Raw genomic sequence first — 16,970 nt, 5'->3', positions numbered from 1 at the left:
AGTTAGTCTCAAAGGTTATCTGATTAAATTACTTCCGCCAATTTTTGATTTGTAGAAATAAATAAGTGGCTTGGGAAATCCAAAGCCCAATCGATAAAGCCTTCGCCAGATGCAAAGAGAGCACATACAAGTCAAGTGAATGAGTGTGGGCAGGGACACACTTGAAATGTATCCAAGAGATACACAATTGCGTATCTTTATATGCTAATAAATGCCAGTACATTTCCCTAAAATGGGTCAAAAGAGTCCCCCATCCGTTGGCATAGACTACGATGTTGTAATGCCCATAGAAACTCATTTGTCGAGGGGGACGTCAACGCGCCGCCCCTTCCATCGGCAGGCCAAGCCAGACCAAGTGATCGATTGACACGATCAAAGCGCTGATACGTAATGGAATAGACACTCGAATGAATAGCACTGGCGACGAGCTCCCAGCTCGGGCTCCAAGTGCCCTGATCCGCCTCACAGATACCAGCACTCTGCGCTGGTGTGGATCCTACATAAATATTCATGCTGGCCAAATGCAAATGTATTGGAAATTGCTCGCCTTCAATGAATTTGAGTTCTGCTCAAGCTCTAGAGTTTTGATGCTCGTACAGGGCAGCGTTATTCGCAATCCAGCAGTTGTCGCGATCGGAAGCAAATCGGAAAATCTCCATTGGATTCCTAGAACACGCAGCCGAAAAAGTATGTGCCTAGGATGTGTGCCCTCGCAGCAAGGACATAGAGCAAAAACAGCTCTCAAATACAAGGGATTAGTGAAGAAATAAGATAACAAAACATCCTATTAATTGTGCATTACGAAACGGATTACAACTTGTAGAGTTTTATTTGATAAAATTTAAATGTGAATTTCTATATGCAGTGAAATTGAAATCAACCAAAATACAGGACCTTATATCATTAGTAAATGGTCAAAAAGAACAATAAGTGTGTAAATTATAATGTGTGCAAACTAAGAATCTTGTACTAATCGAATCATTGACAACATCTAAACACAATTATGTGAAGATTAAATTTTCTTCCCAAATTTATTAAATATTTCTATATTCAAATATAAATATGTACATTCTGTAACAATTCATATTCGCCAGGATAATCACACAATTATCCTTTCGAAGTGTAAAGTGCTTATGTGACTTTCTTGTATTTTTTACATATAAAAATCAAAATAAAGATGTGAAAAGCGAAAGATATCAAAAAGGATATGTACATATGTATGATTTCAGACTACAAATTCAAACACGTTTGTGTCAAGAACTAAAATTCGAAACTTACATTAATCAGCCTTAGCGATTACATCACTCGCAAGACTGAAATATAACTCAAGATCGATTGCCTTTTTTTTGGCATCTAATAGCACAGCGTGCGTGCTCATTTTAAAGAAAAGTGATAACCTCTGAAAGTGACGGACAAGAAACACAGAGAAGGAGTATAAACTAATAATAACACGCATCTATATGGTGTATTGATAATACAATTCAATTTCATCTTACAGTTTGCTGGTTGTGTTGCCGCGACGTCGACGCCTTTCAATTGGATTCAGGGTTTAATTTATTGAAATGTTGCCCTTTCGCTTGGGCCTGCTACTTGGCGCCGTGCTATTCGTGGCAAGCGCAAATGGAGCTGCCATCGTAAGTTTCCGAATTGTTAATGAATCTCCCCGAGAATTGTTGCTTCTCTGTGTGTGTTGAATGGAACTAGAGTAGTGTAATGTAAATGAACTCGGTTCGAAAAGTAGGCGATAAGACATAATTTGACCAAGGTCAGTTTCTTACAAGCAGCATCTAATCGGGCACACTTGCACAGACCCTTTGAATGAATAAAGATTAGACTGACATTAGCATTGAATTTAAATCGATGTATTAACTTTCAGGAAAATGAGGTTTCTAGTCTGAACGACTTGCAGCGGGAAAAGAGAAGCGGCAGAGGCTAGTAAGTAGTTGGTTAACAACTATTTTGGACCAGATGGGCTTACTTCCTTTCCATGTTTATCCGCAGTTCGAGGGGACAAACCCAGTCTCAGTACTTAAATTTCGGTAAGCCTGAGGAGGATGGAAAGGCTGAGGCAGAGGCTACCGAAAATGGATCTCGCTCCACTGTGTGTGAGTACGGGTCAGATGAGATTCATTAGCACTTTGTCCATTGACCTCTTGACCTCTTTCAGCTGGCACCCATGGAATGGGTCAGGCTCAGAGCCAGTTCTCATCAGGGGACTGCAATGGATGTTCTGGCTACCAAACGGATTACCCTTCTTCAGGCAGAATTCTTGATGCTAGTGGATCCGGAGGCATCGGTAGACCCGATTCCATTATAAGCTTACCCGGAGGTGGTAAGTCGTATATAATCAAAATGTATACAGTTTGATATATGTTGCTCTCCCTGAAGTTGGCGGACAAACCGGAGCTGGACAAGCCGGATACGGAAGCCAACTTGGAGTTGGCGCTCAGGCCGGTGCCGGACAACCCGGATACGGTGACCAACCTGGAGTTGGCACTCAACCTGGAGTCGGACAGCCCGGATACGGAAGCCAACCTGGTATTGGCGGACAGACTGGAGCCGGACAGCCCGGATACGGAAGCCAACCTGGTATTGGCGGACAGACTGGAGCCGGACAGCCCGGATATGGAAGCCAACCTGTGGTTGGAGCTCAGACCGGAACCGGACAACCCGGATACGGTGCTCAACCTGGAGTTGGCACTCAGACTGGAGCCGGACAGCCCGGATACGGAAGCCAACCTGGTATTGGCGGACAGACTGGAGCCAGACAGCCCGGATATGTAACCCAACCTGGAGTTGGAGCTCAGACCGGAATCGGACAACCCGGATACGGTGCCCAACCAGGTATTCTTGGACAGACTGGAGCCGGACAGCCCGGATACGGCAGCCAGCCTGGTATTGGCGGACAGACTGGAGCCGGACAGCCCGGATATGGAACCCAACCTGGAGTTGGAGCTCAGACCGGAACCGGACAACCCGGATACGGTGCCCAACCTGGAGTTGGCACTCAGACTGGAGCCGGACAGCCCGGATACGGCAGCCAGCCTGGTATTGGCGGACAGACTGGAGCCGGACAGCCCGGATATGGAACCCAACCTGGAGTTGGAGCTCAGACCGGAGCCGGACAACCCGGATACGGTGCCCAACCTGGTGTTGGCGCTCAGACTGGAGCCGGACAGCCCGGATACGGAAGCCAACCTGGTATTGGCGGACAGACTGGAGCCGGACAGCCCGGATACGGAAGCCAACCTGGTATTGGCGGACAAACTGGAGCCAGACAGCCCGGATATGGAAGCCAACCTGGGGTTGGAGCTCAGACCGGAGCCGGACAACCCGGATACGGTGCCCAACCTGGTGTTGGCGCTCAGACTGGAGCCGGACAGCCCGGATACGGAAGCCAACCTGGTATTGGCGGACAGACTGGAGCCGGACAGCCCGGATATGGAAGCCAACCTGGGGTTGGAGCTCAGACCGGAGCCGGACAACCCGGATACGGTGCCCAACCTGGAGTTGGCGCTCAGACTGGAGCCGGACAGCCCGGATACGGCAGCCAGCCTGGTATTGGCGGACAGACTGGAGCCGGACAGCCCGGATATGGAACCCAACCTGGAGTTGGAGCTCAGACCGGAACCGGACAACCCGGATACGGTGCCCAACCTGGAGTTGGCACTCAGACTGGAGCCGGACAGCCCGGATACGGAAGCCAACCTGGTATTGGCGGACAGACTGGAGCCGGACAGCCCGGATATGGAACCCAACCTGGAGTTGGAGCTCAGACCGGAACCGGACAACCCGGATACGGTGCCCAACCTGGAGTTGGCACTCAGACTGGAGCCGGACAGCCCGGATACGGAAGCCAACCCGGATATGGAACCCAACCTGGAGTTGGAGCTCAGACCGGAACCGGACAACCCGGATACGGTGCCCAACCTGGAGTTGGCGGACAGACTGGAGCCGGACAGCCCGGATATGGAACCCAACCTGGTATTGGTGGACAGACTGGAGCCGGACAGCCCGGATACGGCAGCCAGCCTGGTATTGGCGGACAGACCGGTGGCGGACAACCCGGATACGGAAGCCAAATTGGCGGACAGACTGGAGCTGGACAGCCCAGCTATGGAAGCCAACCTGGAGTTGGAGCTCAGAATGGAGCCGGACAACCCGGATACGGTACCCAACCTGTTATTGGTGGACAGACTGGAGCCGGACAACCTGGATATGGAGGTCAAACTGGAGTCGGTGGATCGCCTGGATTTTTAACTCAGCCAGGTATTGGGGGTATAAGCGGACCGATTGGAGGGAAACTCGGTGGCGGACAATCAGAAGCCGCAAAACCTGGATATTGGGCTCAACCTGGAATTGGCGGACCATCCAGATACGGCAGTCAACCTGGAATTGGTGATCAGACCGGAACCGGACAGTCAGGATACGGCGGGCAGCCTGGAATTAGCGGACAGACCGGAGGCGGACAACCAGGATACGGAGGACAGGCTACAATAAGCGGACTCCCTGGGTATGGCACTCAGCCAGGAATTGGAGCACTAACCGCTGTTCCTGGCGGACATTATGGATACGAAACTCAGCCTGGAATTGGTGGACAGACCGGAACCAACCAACCCGGATTCGGTGGTCAACCTGGAATTGGCGGACAGACTGGAGCCGGCCAACCTGGATATGGATTTATAGGTCAGCCTGGTATTGGAGGGCAAACAGGAACTAGTGGAAGGCAACCCGGTTACGGAACCCAACCAGGAATTGGCGGACAGACTGCAGCCGGACAGCCCGGATATGGAAGCCAAACCGGAGTTGGCGGACAGATCGGAGCCGGACAGCCCGGATATGGAAGCCAACCTGGAATTGGCGGACAGACTGGAGCCGGACAACCCGGATACGGTGCCCAACCAGGTTTTGGAGGACAACCCGGATACGGAAACCAACCTGGAGTTGGCGGACAGACTGGTGCCGGACAGCCCGGATATGGAAGCCAACCTGGAATTGGCGGACAGACCGGAGCCGGACAACCCGGATACGGTGCCCAACCAGGTTTTGGAGGACAACTCGGATACGGAAACCAACCTGGAGTTGGCGGACAGACTGGAGCCGGACAGCCCGGATATGGAAGCCAACCTGGAGTTGGCGGACAGACTGGAGCTGGACAACCCGGATACGGTGTCATACCTGGATTTGGAGGACAACCTGGAATAGGCGGACAGACCGCCGCTGGAAAGCCCGGATACGGTGGTCAACCTGGAATTGGTGGATCACCTGTGTATGGAACACAGCAAGGAACTGGAGGTCAATCAGGAATTAGCGGTGGCCAACCCGGGTACGGAACTCAACCTGGACAAACCGGAGCCGGGCAACCCGGATACGGAAGCTTACCTGGAACAGGTGGTCAGGCCACAGCTGGCCAACCCGGATACGGACCCGGATCTCAACCCGGAATTGGCGGACAGACAGTTGGTGGGCACGGTGGATACGGTAGCCAACCCGGAATCGGTGGAGCGCCAGTTTATGGAACACAGCCAGGAGGTGGCGGCCAAACTGGAGTCATTGGAGGGCAGCCCGGACAGATCGGAGACAGAGTAGGACAACCAGGATACGGAACCCAGACAGGACAAATTGGGGCACCAGGTCGATATACAGATGGAAGTCAAACTGTACCTGGTGCTGTTGGCACCGGTGGAGTTGGTAAGTAGCTATCAAGGCGGTGGAAAACAATGTTTTGAATTGCTCGTTTCCCAGTTGCTGCCGGTACCAGCGGAGCTGACGATGCCTTCTCCCAAGCCGAGTCATCAATTGGCGACGGACAAGCGTCGGCAAGTGCTCAGGGCAAGAAGAATGGAGGCACGGCCAAGACTCAGGTGTCGGGAACTTACAGCTCCGGCGGAACCTTTAGCGCCAGTGCAATGACGTCCGATGCTGATCGTGCGGCCAGTGCACAGGTTACCGGAAATGCTGATGGAGCCGTGAGTCAGTCTCAGGGATCGGGAGGTCCTGCCCAGTCGCAGGCCCAGGTACAGGTTGCCAAGGACGGCGGCACCAAGGCCTCGTCGCAGAGCGGTGGCATCATCCAACAGAGCCAGAGCGAGGTTCACGCCAATGACAAGGGCGGCCTGGCGGACGCCCAATCGAGCGGACCCGGACAAACCTCCTCCCAGGCCCAGATCGGTTTCCGACCCGGCCAGGAGGCCAATCCTATAGCAGCTAATGGTGGCGGCCAGGCATCGTCCTCATCTGGCACTCATTCCAGTCAGAGTAGCTCGCAGATTCACGGAACATCGAGGTAACATTGCTATAGGATTATTGATTATTGACTTTAGCCACTCATTATTGGTTTTGTATTTCAGCTTTGGTGTTTCTTACCATGGTGCTGCACAATCCGCGTCGGGAACCAAAGAGCAGGTTGCTACTTACAGGGAAGCAAACAGGGAACTCTTCAATACCATCAGTCAGTTTGGCAACAACGCAAATGCGTAAGTAATCGGAAAAGTGAAGAAAGAAAGAAAAACATGTTTTGGGCTATTTAAAAAAAGGGATAACGTATGCTTCTGTGGTTTTTAAATTGGCAAAATATGTTCAAAATTGATTTCGAAAAGTCACACACTTTAGCTCAATCAATTTATTGTGATTTTATAACTGCCATGCCTTTATGGAATTCTTTAGCATAAAACGTATTCATTTTTGTATACTTTTTGAGGTTATTTATGTTGGATACATAAACGAATAAATCCTTTAAAATTTCTAACTACTTTTGCTTACTTACTTTTCAAATGGGAAGTGCGTGCCTCTGTAAAATTTATACGATTGTATTTTATTTTCTTTTCTTTAACTTTCAACTTCCAGTGTTACTGATCGAGCTGATGCTGTCTACAGTGGACCCGCGCTTACTGATGAGTCCGACAGGGTGCCAGAGGCGCAACTGAAGTCCACCAAGCCCAAGGAGGAAGCGGAGCAGGTAGTGAGTAAGCTAGACCACCCGGAGCCCGTTCAGTACGATGATGAAGATGAGGCCGATCCTGATGAATACGATGAGGATGAGTACTATGAGGAGAAGCCAGTGAAGCTAGAGGAATCCCCAAAGTCGTCCACCATAGTGGCACCAACCGAGGCAACACCTAGGCCCAAGACCTACAACCAGTCATCACCCACGCAAAGCCAACAGACAGTCGTGGTGCCGGTGCCGGGTGAAAAGTATCAGGTGGTGCAAAAGCAGAACGGTAAAGCCACCATCAATGCAGAGCCCTCGACCACCGAGGCCATACCACCGGGATTCCGAGGAACCGTAAATGTGGAAAAGAAGTTCCACACCAAGGCCCTGGAGCTGCACGCTCCCAAAGGAGTAGAGATCACACCCGACACCAGCGACGAGGGTCCGGTCCGGGGTGACAAGCCGCTACGGCGTGCTCCTGATAGCTACGTCACCGTCACCAAGTCAGTGACAGGCAGCATGGACAACACAAAGAACCCACCGCAGGAGAACAAGAACTTCCAGTCGACCTATTACACCAAGTCCTCGACCTGCGGCTATTTCACCTTCTCTTGCAACATTGTCTACGGCGCCAATGGAAGGAGCAAGATCTGCCGTCCCAAGGCGCCCACCAATGGAAAATGCTAGGGGAGCATAATACACATCCCTCTAACCACACCACCACACCCATATTATAGTAGATCAGTTCCAGAGGGGCTCAATTTTAGAACAGCTTAACCAACTGCCATCTACAAACCACCTATTTGTATTTTGATGCAGCTTGCTCTTGAGCACTTAAGTGTTTTTTCGCATACAATTAAACGGTTTCACTGCCAATTCTTGAATATTTTGTACGATTTGCAACTGTAATTAATATTTAATAACAAAACACAATATGAAAAAGAGAATTTTGTTTCGTTATCTTAATTCCGGAACTGCTTGTGCGATGTTGTTTCAGAAAACCCTCTAAACACACATCTTATCGCATGTAAGGAGCTGAGAATTCCAATAGAGATATTGCGGGCAGCACATTACGAAGGGTAAATAATCACACCGAATAAACTTGGTGCAATCCGCTGGGTAGGGTATTAGCTGGTTGAGCTTATTCTCGCATAGTTTCGTAAGATCGGAATTTTCTGGTTCTTTAATCGGTGGAGAATTGGGATAGGAGTTGTTCCAATTCGTTATCGGATCTATGGAGGAACAGCCAACCGGAGTCTGCGAATTGCATTGTAGTAGCTGTGAGTTCCAATAAAATTCCGGAGGACAGTCAAGCAATCGGGTCTCGTAGTACCGATGGCAGTCATTGGGAAACGGCCATCTCTGCACAGTTTGGGCCATGCAAAATCCAGAGAACACGGCACATAGTAAAACAATTAGTGGTAACTTGTTTAGCACTGATAAAAGTGAAAATTTAGTAATGTTATGAAAATATTTAAGTTTGTACTTTTCTCTCTGCCTCGCGAAGATTTCTTAGTCTGATACCGATCCGATGTTTCTGGGTTTTTATATATCATTGCTAAGTAAATACATATTATTGACAAATTGATACTATGACTTTAGAGGAATTTTATTTATTGGCTTTCATATCATAGCTGTCCTTGAAAAGATAAGCTTGTCCGGTCAAGTGGATGGGAAAATAACTCGTAAGATGAGTACTAACTGTTGCTCACCAAATTCAAAAACCTATATTAGTAATTGGTAGTTCGCGAAATTTGAAAATGTGTTAATCTTTCTGATTAATAAGAGGATCAGTTGGATAAAACCAGATGTCTGTTGAATTTTCATTATTAGGGAATGTATAGAATAGTAATTTAGAAGATCAGACCTGGGCAGTAAGAATTCGATATGTACACATAGCATATCTAGGGGAAATTTTTTTTTAAGATTTGACTTTCATTGTTTACGCAAAATGATGTTCGATAAATAAGTGTTAAGCACTTGAACTTGATAAAGATATCCAGATTATTGCTGGTATAAAAGGCCGAGTTTTTCCAAGTTGTAGCATCCACTTTCTTGGAGCTCTTTCAGCAAACAACATCAAAAGTAACAAGACACATTCAATTTTGAACTCTTAAGGCATTGAAAAGTTTATTTTTTTTTGCAGTGCGGCAAGGATCTGTTGTTATCTACCTAGGTTTGTTGGCTTTCATTGCAATTGTCGATTGCCAGGAAAACAATAATCTCGTGGTAAATGTGCCGATCGGTTAACCAGTATAATGTCTAGGAAAATAATTTTTTACATTTCTAGTCCATAGTAACCGACCACTCTATACAATGCCCACCATTTGACGATCCCAACCATAATGTGATGTTGCCATATCCCAATGACTGTAGCAAGTATTACGTATGCCAAAAAGGACGAGCCTATGAGCAACAGTGTCCTCTGAATTTGTTCTGGAGCCAGATGACCTACCGCTGTGACTACAAGGAGTACTCCAACTGCAATACGTATATTCCAAGTCCCAACCATGATGTTGAGGTCATATTTAGTGCATATCCCGGAGATTGCAGGCGATTCTACGAGACACGTATCCTTCGCTGTGAGCAAAACCTCCAGTGGAGTTCAGTATACCAGAGATGCGTTGTCCCACAGTATGGCGATTGTCAGAACTCTCCTGTGACCGTGCCACCCGTAGTCCCCTTTACCCCACTGCCTACCTATCCACCCGTTCCAACCGTTCCCGCAACCGTGATACCTTATGATCCCATGCCCACCGCTGGTACTCCACCGCCTATAACTCCCATGGAATCTTTACCTCTGCCAATTGACGTCCAATCATTGTGCAATAACAGTCCTCCCAATGCGTACATTCCTTATCCGGGCAGTTGTAAGAAGTTTATACATTGCGGACCAACAGCAACCATTCTTTCATGCGCAGGCTCCTCGAATTGGAATCCTGCCCAGCATGCCTGCACCACTTACAGCAATGGGTGCCAGGCTTCTTTAAATTGAAACCAGAGCTTTACCCAATCAAACAGAAGACATGAAGTTACAACATTTTAATAATTACTTTTACAAAAGCATTCAATAAAAGATATTGTGATTACAATTCTGTAACAAAACTTGCAATCGTTTTTAAGGACTGCCATAAAGAAAACCCTAAATCATCTGATTCGGTTTTCGGTGAAATGTGCAAAGCACTTGGATTGCAGCCAGCCAGGTGAGGATCCGTACAGGTAAGAATGATGGGATTAAATTCTTCTCCCTCCGGGCACGCATAACCCACCGGAATGGGGTCTTCACAAGCAATGTACTTGCTACAGTTCCCAGGATAGGGCACCAGTGATCCCTCTGCCTTATCTGCACAAATTCCATTCGGTGAAGGCTTCTCTGTGGTTGTTGTGGTAGTAGGAATAGTTACGGGTGGGATTGTTGTAGCTGGAATAGAACAGTTTGCAAACCAAGGAGCCATACACCTTTCCAAGGCGGCACTAAATTCCTGACCCTCGCGACAGTCATAAACGATAGGATCGGGTTGAATACATTGTATAAACTTGGAGCAGTCATCCGGATAGGGAACTAGTTTTCCCTCAGGAGCTCCATCACATGGATCTGGTTCTGAGCCCGGAGTACTTGGTGTTATTACCGTGGTTGGACCTTCTGTGCTATCTGTAACTGTGGGGGATGTAGTTTGGATTTCACGACATGCCTCGGGTGAAACACCAAAACCACATTTCCCAGTCCACGGATCGAAATATTCCTCACTGCCACATATACCCATCATATACGAATTCTCGTCTGTGCAATAAATATACCATTGGCAGTTTTCTTGGTAAGGCAAATTGAGGCCAGTGCTGTTGGAACAGATTTGAGTATCAGGGCTAGGAGTTGTAAATCCCGGCGATGATGTTGTGGTCTCTCCATTGGAACAATCGCTAGATTCCCACTCCACACATCTCTGGAGAGCCTCGTTGAAAAACAAGCTCTCTGGACAGTAAAATGCAATGGGAACAGGACTAGCACACAATATGTATTTGTTGCATACCTCGGGATACGTGGCATAGTATCCATCACTCTCTCCCGAACAAATGCCCACAATATCCGGAGGATTTGTAGTTGTTTCCTCGGTATTTGCAGTAGGCAAAGTCGACCATGTGGGCGATGGTGTTGTGAGCGGAGAGGTGGCTTGACTTGTGGTGGTGGGGGACGCGGTGGTAACTCCGGATTCCTTACACGCAGTCGGAGACACATCGGGACCACAATTTCCAGTTTGCGGATCGAACCAGGAGTTATAAATGCAATTCGCAACGGTGGACTCTCCGTTTCCCATACAGAGAATATATTGCTGACAATTTGTGACAAGTGGATAGGATGTTCCAAGTTCTTGATCGGCACAAGGATCCTTCGGCGCTTGTGTTGTTACAGCAGTCGTGGTAGTTTCGAAGGATTCTAGACAAGCGGTGGGTGATACATTTGGACCGCAATCACCAGTCTTTGGATCGAACCACGCATTCGATGGGCATTTTGCAGTCGTTGATTCACCATTATTCAGGCATAGAAGGTACGACTGACAGTCGGATTTTATTGGAAAGCTAGCACCCAGTTCTTGATCTGCACATGGATTACCAACACTATCTTCCGTCGATGTTGGGGCAACAGTTGTTGATGATGAAGTATCAATAGTTGGTGTCGATGTTGGCGTGGTTTCTCGGCAAGCATCTGGTGCTATATCGGGACCGCAGTTGCCGCTGATCGGGTTAAACCAATTGTCAACGGGGCATGGTAAAATTGTGTATGATTTGTTGCCCCAGCAGTAGTAGTATTGCTGACAGTTTTCAGGGTCTGGAAAGAATGTTCCTTTCTCTTGATCCTCGCACTTCGTGAAGGACTCCTCAGCAGGCGTTGTGGTATCCAACGGATCTGGAGTAGTACGGTCACCATAGCACCACACATTATCCTTATCATCGCAAATATTCAAATCCGGATTGAAAAGCATCTCACCAGGACACCGATAAACTTTACTTTGGTCATTCACGCACAAGTAGAACTCATTACAATTTTCCGCGGAGGGTAGCAAAGTGTTGTTTCTTGTGCCCAAACAAGGATTTTCCGGTGGAGATTCTGTGGGTGAAGGTGTTGGATATGGCAACGGTTCGCAGTCGACGGCCCCTGGTGTATCGCAAATTTGCAAAGGACTGTTGAAAAGTTTTCCATCGGGACAGTACTCCAAATCGGCACAAGAATCATAACACGTTATATATGCGCTGCAGTTGTAAGGATATTCATAAAATCCATTCGATAATGATTCACAGTACGTGGAATTTTGTTGCGAGGACACTACGCACTCATGTGAGTTGCGTTTCGAAAATGATAATATGACATTTTGGTTGACATTATTCCATCCAACACTAGAAGGTCCTTTGATTGAAAGCACATCTACACCAGGTGTTCCCCAAAGCCAAAGAATAAACGGGAAAACCAGACACACTGCAAAGAAAATTATACTTATTCGTCAGTAAAAAATTATGTAATTTGTATAATTTTTGGTTTGACAGTGAACTGTATTTTACTCACCTTTCATTGTGTGTTCTATGTGATTAAAGACTTTACTTTTGCTATTAAGACTTTAATTTTCTACGAATGATCACGGAAAAGTAATCCACTGTTAAGTTTAAAAGTTAAATATATTTTCTTTGTGGTTAAGTTTGTGTGTGAATGTCACAAAGTCTTGGAATTAACTGAAATGGGATCGCATTTTTGGCACTTTCAACAAAAACATTTTTCAGCTGATAATGACTAATAGTATAGATAACATTCTATTGGTCAAGGAAGTAGACAATTGGTTATTAATAATGTACGATGATAAACATCTTTTCACTTTTGTTTTCGTTATAATTAATTTCGGTGAGATATGACAACAATTAAGTTCCCCGAAAGCATTCCAATCTCTATATTAAACAGATATTGCAAGTAGGCACCCAATGTTTTACATTCTTATAAAGAACGGGGTTTATTGTTCGTTACGTGTTACCTACTTTTAGGCATCATTAGATAATGGTAATCAGAAGATAATGATAATAATAAATATTGAAGAAATATTTTAAGGCAAATTGGTCTAGCTTACCCGCTAAAGAAGGCAGGTAAAAGATTTGCAACTAGATAGATCTAAAAGTGGTCGATTGGATGTCTTAGAAATATGATACTTTTCATTCACTAAAGTATGAAAGATTTTATGATAGAACGTCAACCCAAAACAAAAATGGTCTTGAACCTGGGCACACGTTCATATGTAGGAATGCCACCTTTGATCAGACGTTACATATGTTTTATATGAACTCTTATCAATTCTGAGTAAGAAAATAAAGATAGTACTCATATTCGAGTAACTCTATCATATGAACAGTACAATCAGATTCTAGCATTTAACATACTAGCAAATCATGCAAATTACTTATAAATGCTACTCTATAAAAACGCAGTTCAATGAATGGAAAGTTTCAGTTCGATAAAACACTCGATAGCATCACACAAAATGAAGCTATTTGGACTGCTCTGCGTAATGTTAGTACTTCAAGAAAGTACTCTGGCTGTTGTACAAGTATGTTGGAAAACATTCTTAAAAGTATGAAAAATTAGAATGTTCACTTTCACAGAACGGATTTGCGTTCAAGACGTCCTTATGCGAGGGTAAAAATGGTGGACTCTTGCCCATGTTTGGATCCTGTAAAGGATATTACGTGTGTGCTGATGGAAACGCTGTGACCGGAACTTGTGAAAAGAATACGTTGTTTAATCCTTTAACGTTGCACTGCGATGATCCTGACAATGTGGATTGCATTTTCGATGGCAAGGATAATATTGTTGACGACACGTCAAGTTCTGAAAGCGACGAAGACGATGATGAGGAAATGGCCAAAACTGATCCTCCCGTTACTGTCAAAGCGACGAAAAAGCCGCGTCCTACAACCCTTGACAAAATGTGTGCTGGCAAGAAGGATGGAGTGATGCTTACAAAGAACGGGTCCTGCCAGGAATATTATGTCTGCAAAGCAAAAAAGCCCCATCTGCGCTCTTGTCCTGACAAACAACATTTTAGTCCAACTCGTCGCATTTGCATGAAGGCCTCAGAAGCCAAGTGTTCGGGTGGAACCCGAGAAAATAAAGAATCAGATGGTCCTGCCACCACGGGAGGAGTGTGTTCAGATGAAAAGGAAAACTCTCTTGTTGCTCATCGCAGCGATTGTGGCAAGTTTATGCTCTGCAGCAACATGATGTTTTTGGTAATGGACTGCCCAACTGGCCTGCATTTCAATATAGCCACATCACGATGCGATTATCCCAAAATTGCAAAATGCCAGACGAAGCTAAATGAAAGCAAATCCAAGTCAAAGAAACCTGTGCGCAAGTCAAAAAAACGTCGATTCTAACTATATTTTTTTAAGACCCCAATAAAGTGCTTGAATTATAATAATTTTTAATAGTCCAAAGCCTAAACAGAGAAAATATAGCCACATCATATAGTACTAAAAATAAGGGGAATATTTTCTATTCTCTGCTTAGAATAAGTAGTTTTTATCTATAGAAAAACGAAAATCTTTTCGTTTAATACTCTGCTTTAAATATTGTTTATTGAAACCACTTAGCACTTAACATTATCGGGCCAATCGCAGGATTTGACCTGCAAATTGAACAAAAGTCCAGAGGAACAAGTGAAGTTCACCTCACACTCGCACTGGCAGACTACATAATTAGAACTACAATCTCCGCTGGCATCGGCGAACATGGTACCATCCCGCTGGCCAACGCATCGTCCGTGGCTCTCGCAATAAGTTCCCGAGGGTCCGGCAATCGGACCACTTGGCGGTGCAGATCCATCGTCGCATTGAACATTTTCGGGATAATCGCACTGCTCTATTATTGAATTGTATTGCAGGTTGTTGGAGCACCGCTGCTCATATTTGTTACCATTTACGCACTGGTAGAAGGCGGAGCAATTTTTCTCCACGGGCCAGATGGAATTGTTGGGCACATCGCAGCAGTCGGGATCGCAGGTTTTGGGAATGCACACATTCTCTGTGTCGACCTCGCATTCCTTCAGTGTGGTATTGAAGAACTGCGTAGCGGAGCACTTCCTGGCCACAAAGACTCCGTTTATGCACTGTAGGTATCCGGCGCAGTCCGCAGGATTCACCTTAACCTCATTCTCAGTGCATGTCGTTCCATTTCCGTTGCACTGACCATTATCCACATCGCAGACCTCTGACTGGCTGTTCCAGTAGTAACCACTGTCGCAGGACTTGGTCACATACTTGCCACCGGAACAGATCTCATACATGGTACAGTCGGCCAAGGGTTTTGTAGATCCCTCTTTACAATTGACACATATTCCCTCGTCGTCTTGTACACAAGTCTCCAGTGTGGCATTGAAGTAAGCTCCGTCGGCGCACTGCTTGCTCACCCAGTTACCGTTCGAGCAAGCCAAGTAGCCTGCGCAATTGGTGGGGTCCACCTTAAGTTCGCCATCAGTGCATGTCGTTCCATTTCCATTGCACTGACCATTATCCACATCGCAGACCTCTGATTGGCTGTTCCAGTAGTAACCACTGTCGCAGGACTTGGTCACATACTTGCCACCGGAACAGATCTCATACATGGTACAGTCGGCCAAGGGTTTTGTAGATCCCTCTTTACAATTGACACATATTCCCTCGTCGTCTTGTACACAAGTCTCCAGTGTGGCATTGAAGTAAGCTCCGTCGGCGCACTGCTTGCTCACCCAGTTACCGTTCGAGCAAGCCAAGTAGCCTGCGCAATTGGTGGGGTCCACCTTAAGTTCGCCATCAGTGCATGTCGTTCCATTTCCATTGCACTGACCATTATCCACATCGCAGACCTCTGATTGGCTGTTCCAGTAGTAACCACTGTCGCAGGACTTGGTCACATACTTGCCACCGGAACAGATCTCATACATGGTACAGTCGGCCAAGGGTTTTGTAGATCCCTCTTTACAATTGACACATATTCCCTCGTCGTCTTGTACACAAGTCTCCAGAGTGACATTGAAGTAAGCTCCGTCGGCGCACTGCTTGCTCACCCAGTTACCGTTCGAGCAAGCCAAGTAGCCTGCGCAATTGGTGGGGTCCACCTTAAGTTCGCCATCAGTGCATGTCGTTCCATTTCCATTGCACTGACCATTATCCACATCGCAGACCTCTGATTGGCTGTTCCAGTAGTAACCACTGTCGCAGGACTTGGTCACATACTTGCCACCGGAACAGATCTCATACATGGTACAGTCGGCCAAGGGTTTTGTAGATCCCTCTTTACAATTGACGCATATTCCCTCGTCGTCTTGTACACAAGTCTCCAGTATGGCATTGAAGTAAGCTCCGTCAGCGCACTGCTTGCTCACCCAGTTACCGTTCGAGCAAGCCAAGTAGCCTGCGCAATTGGTGGGGTCCACCTTAAGTTCGCCATCAGTGCATGTCGTTCCATTTCCGTTGCACACGCCGCAGGTATCTTCAACGCACCGATTTAGGGTCGAATTGAAGTAATCGCCATCTGGACAGGTCAGGATCACTATGATTCCGTCCACGCACTCTAAATAGCCGGCACAGTCATCTGGATTCGGTGTAATTTCTCCATCCACACAGGTTGGAGGTCTGCATTGACCATCATCCACGACACAGATATTTAACTCCGAATTCCAATAGGATCCGCTTGCACACGACTTGGATACAAATTCGCCGTGACAGCAGATCAGATACTTGGTACAATCATCCGCATCCACTTTTGTGTCGCCCTCCGAGCAGCACACAGCACTTGACGATCCCATAAAGAGGGAAATTATTAGGCACAGGGCCACTCCTGGGTAAAAACCGCGGATCAACAATCATCCTCCCAATTATCATTGCTCCGTCCTTACCATAGTGTTTAGTTCTGGATTGGGCCATCTTTGCACTCTGCGTATCGAATGCTCACTGATGAATCTTCGCTCGAAGATATCGCCTTTTATATTTACCGGCAATTAAAATAATTGAATGTCTCTTCCTGCAT

The 16,970-nt window shown here is 46.7% G+C and overlaps 6 protein-coding genes across 7 annotated transcripts; 3 read left to right on the top strand and 3 right to left on the bottom strand.

The window, feature by feature from the left end:
• Window positions 1-608: 608 nt before the first annotated feature.
• prc (pericardin) lies at window positions 609-7,868 on the top strand. The gene is made up of 9 exons (NM_079919.3): window positions 609-687; window positions 1,499-1,634; window positions 1,877-1,935; window positions 2,002-2,105; window positions 2,168-2,332; window positions 2,389-5,691; window positions 5,746-6,286; window positions 6,351-6,476; window positions 6,847-7,868. The coding sequence occupies exons 2-9, from the start codon at window positions 1,563-1,565 to the stop codon at window positions 7,616-7,618; spliced, it is 5,142 nt and encodes a 1,713-aa protein (NP_524658.2). The 5' UTR covers window positions 609-687; window positions 1,499-1,562; the 3' UTR covers window positions 7,619-7,868.
• On the bottom strand, window positions 7,831-8,457 carry CG43294 (uncharacterized protein). Of its 2 annotated transcripts, NM_001370016.1 has the most exons (2): window positions 8,418-8,457; window positions 7,831-8,367 (listed from the first exon to the last, which is right to left on the bottom strand). In NM_001370016.1, coding segments are annotated over exons 1-2 (432 nt in total). In that variant the 5' UTR covers window positions 8,419-8,457; the 3' UTR covers window positions 7,831-7,936. The 2 variants fall into 2 exon arrangements, with proteins under 2 accessions (NP_001356903.1, NP_001246729.1); NM_001259800.2 differs by having other exon boundaries at window positions 7,831-8,457.
• Window positions 8,458-8,970: 513 nt separating this feature from the next.
• CG11570 (uncharacterized protein) lies at window positions 8,971-10,032 on the top strand. Its single transcript, NM_001369963.1, has 3 exons — window positions 8,971-9,016; window positions 9,078-9,160; window positions 9,222-10,032. Coding segments are annotated over exons 1-3 (789 nt in total). The 5' UTR covers window positions 8,971-9,015; the 3' UTR covers window positions 9,927-10,032.
• CG7248 (uncharacterized protein) lies at window positions 9,960-12,657 on the bottom strand. The gene is made up of 2 exons (NM_140273.3): window positions 12,489-12,657; window positions 9,960-12,401 (listed from the first exon to the last, which is right to left on the bottom strand). Exons 1-2 carry the CDS (start codon window positions 12,493-12,495, stop codon window positions 10,018-10,020), a joined length of 2,391 nt encoding a protein of 796 aa, NP_648530.1. The 5' UTR covers window positions 12,496-12,657; the 3' UTR covers window positions 9,960-10,017.
• A 765-nt stretch (window positions 12,658-13,422) lies between these two features.
• Window positions 13,423-14,439, top strand: obst-G (obstructor-G). The gene is made up of 2 exons (NM_140272.2): window positions 13,423-13,512; window positions 13,568-14,439. Exons 1-2 carry the CDS (start codon window positions 13,447-13,449, stop codon window positions 14,339-14,341), a joined length of 840 nt encoding a protein of 279 aa, NP_648529.1. The 5' UTR covers window positions 13,423-13,446; the 3' UTR covers window positions 14,342-14,439.
• A 75-nt stretch (window positions 14,440-14,514) lies between these two features.
• Window positions 14,515-16,901, bottom strand: CG17826 (uncharacterized protein). The gene is made up of 2 exons (NM_140271.2): window positions 16,840-16,901; window positions 14,515-16,781 (listed from the first exon to the last, which is right to left on the bottom strand). Exons 1-2 carry the CDS (start codon window positions 16,865-16,867, stop codon window positions 14,554-14,556), a joined length of 2,256 nt encoding a protein of 751 aa, NP_648528.1. The 5' UTR covers window positions 16,868-16,901; the 3' UTR covers window positions 14,515-14,553.
• Between the last annotated feature and the right edge of the window lie 69 nt (window positions 16,902-16,970).

This window comes from Drosophila melanogaster, chromosome 3L (genome assembly GCF_000001215.4).
Source record: "Drosophila melanogaster chromosome 3L".
NCBI lineage: Eukaryota > Metazoa > Arthropoda > Insecta > Diptera > Drosophilidae > Drosophila > Drosophila melanogaster.
This window is presented reverse-complemented; position numbering and strand designations above follow the sequence as displayed.

What these genes read in the sequence shown, in the direction of transcription:
- CG11570 (NM_001369963.1), top strand. An exon ending in AGGAAAACAATAATCTCGTG is followed by an intron (nt 9,161 to 9,221) that starts GTAAATGTGCCG and finishes TTACATTTCTAG; the next exon opens with TCCATAGTAACCGACCACTC.
- obst-G (NM_140272.2), top strand. Translation starts at nt 13,447, where the DNA reads ATGAAGCTATTTGGACTGCTCTGCGTAATGTTAGTACTTCAAGAAAGT. An exon ending in GTACTCTGGCTGTTGTACAA is followed by an intron (nt 13,513 to 13,567) that starts GTATGTTGGAAA and finishes TCACTTTCACAG; the next exon opens with AACGGATTTGCGTTCAAGAC.
- prc (NM_079919.3), top strand. Translation starts at nt 1,563, where the DNA reads ATGTTGCCCTTTCGCTTGGGCCTGCTACTTGGCGCCGTGCTATTCGTG. An exon ending in AAGAGAAGCGGCAGAGGCTA is followed by an intron (nt 1,936 to 2,001) that starts GTAAGTAGTTGG and finishes GTTTATCCGCAG; the next exon opens with TTCGAGGGGACAAACCCAGT. An exon ending in TATAAGCTTACCCGGAGGTG is followed by an intron (nt 2,333 to 2,388) that starts GTAAGTCGTATA and finishes CTCTCCCTGAAG; the next exon opens with TTGGCGGACAAACCGGAGCT.
- CG17826 (NM_140271.2), bottom strand. Translation starts at nt 16,867, where the DNA reads ATGGCCCAATCCAGAACTAAACACTATG. An exon ending in ATCCAGAACTAAACACTATG is followed by an intron (nt 16,782 to 16,839) that starts GTAAGGACGGAG and finishes GTTTTTACCCAG; the next exon opens with GAGTGGCCCTGTGCCTAATA.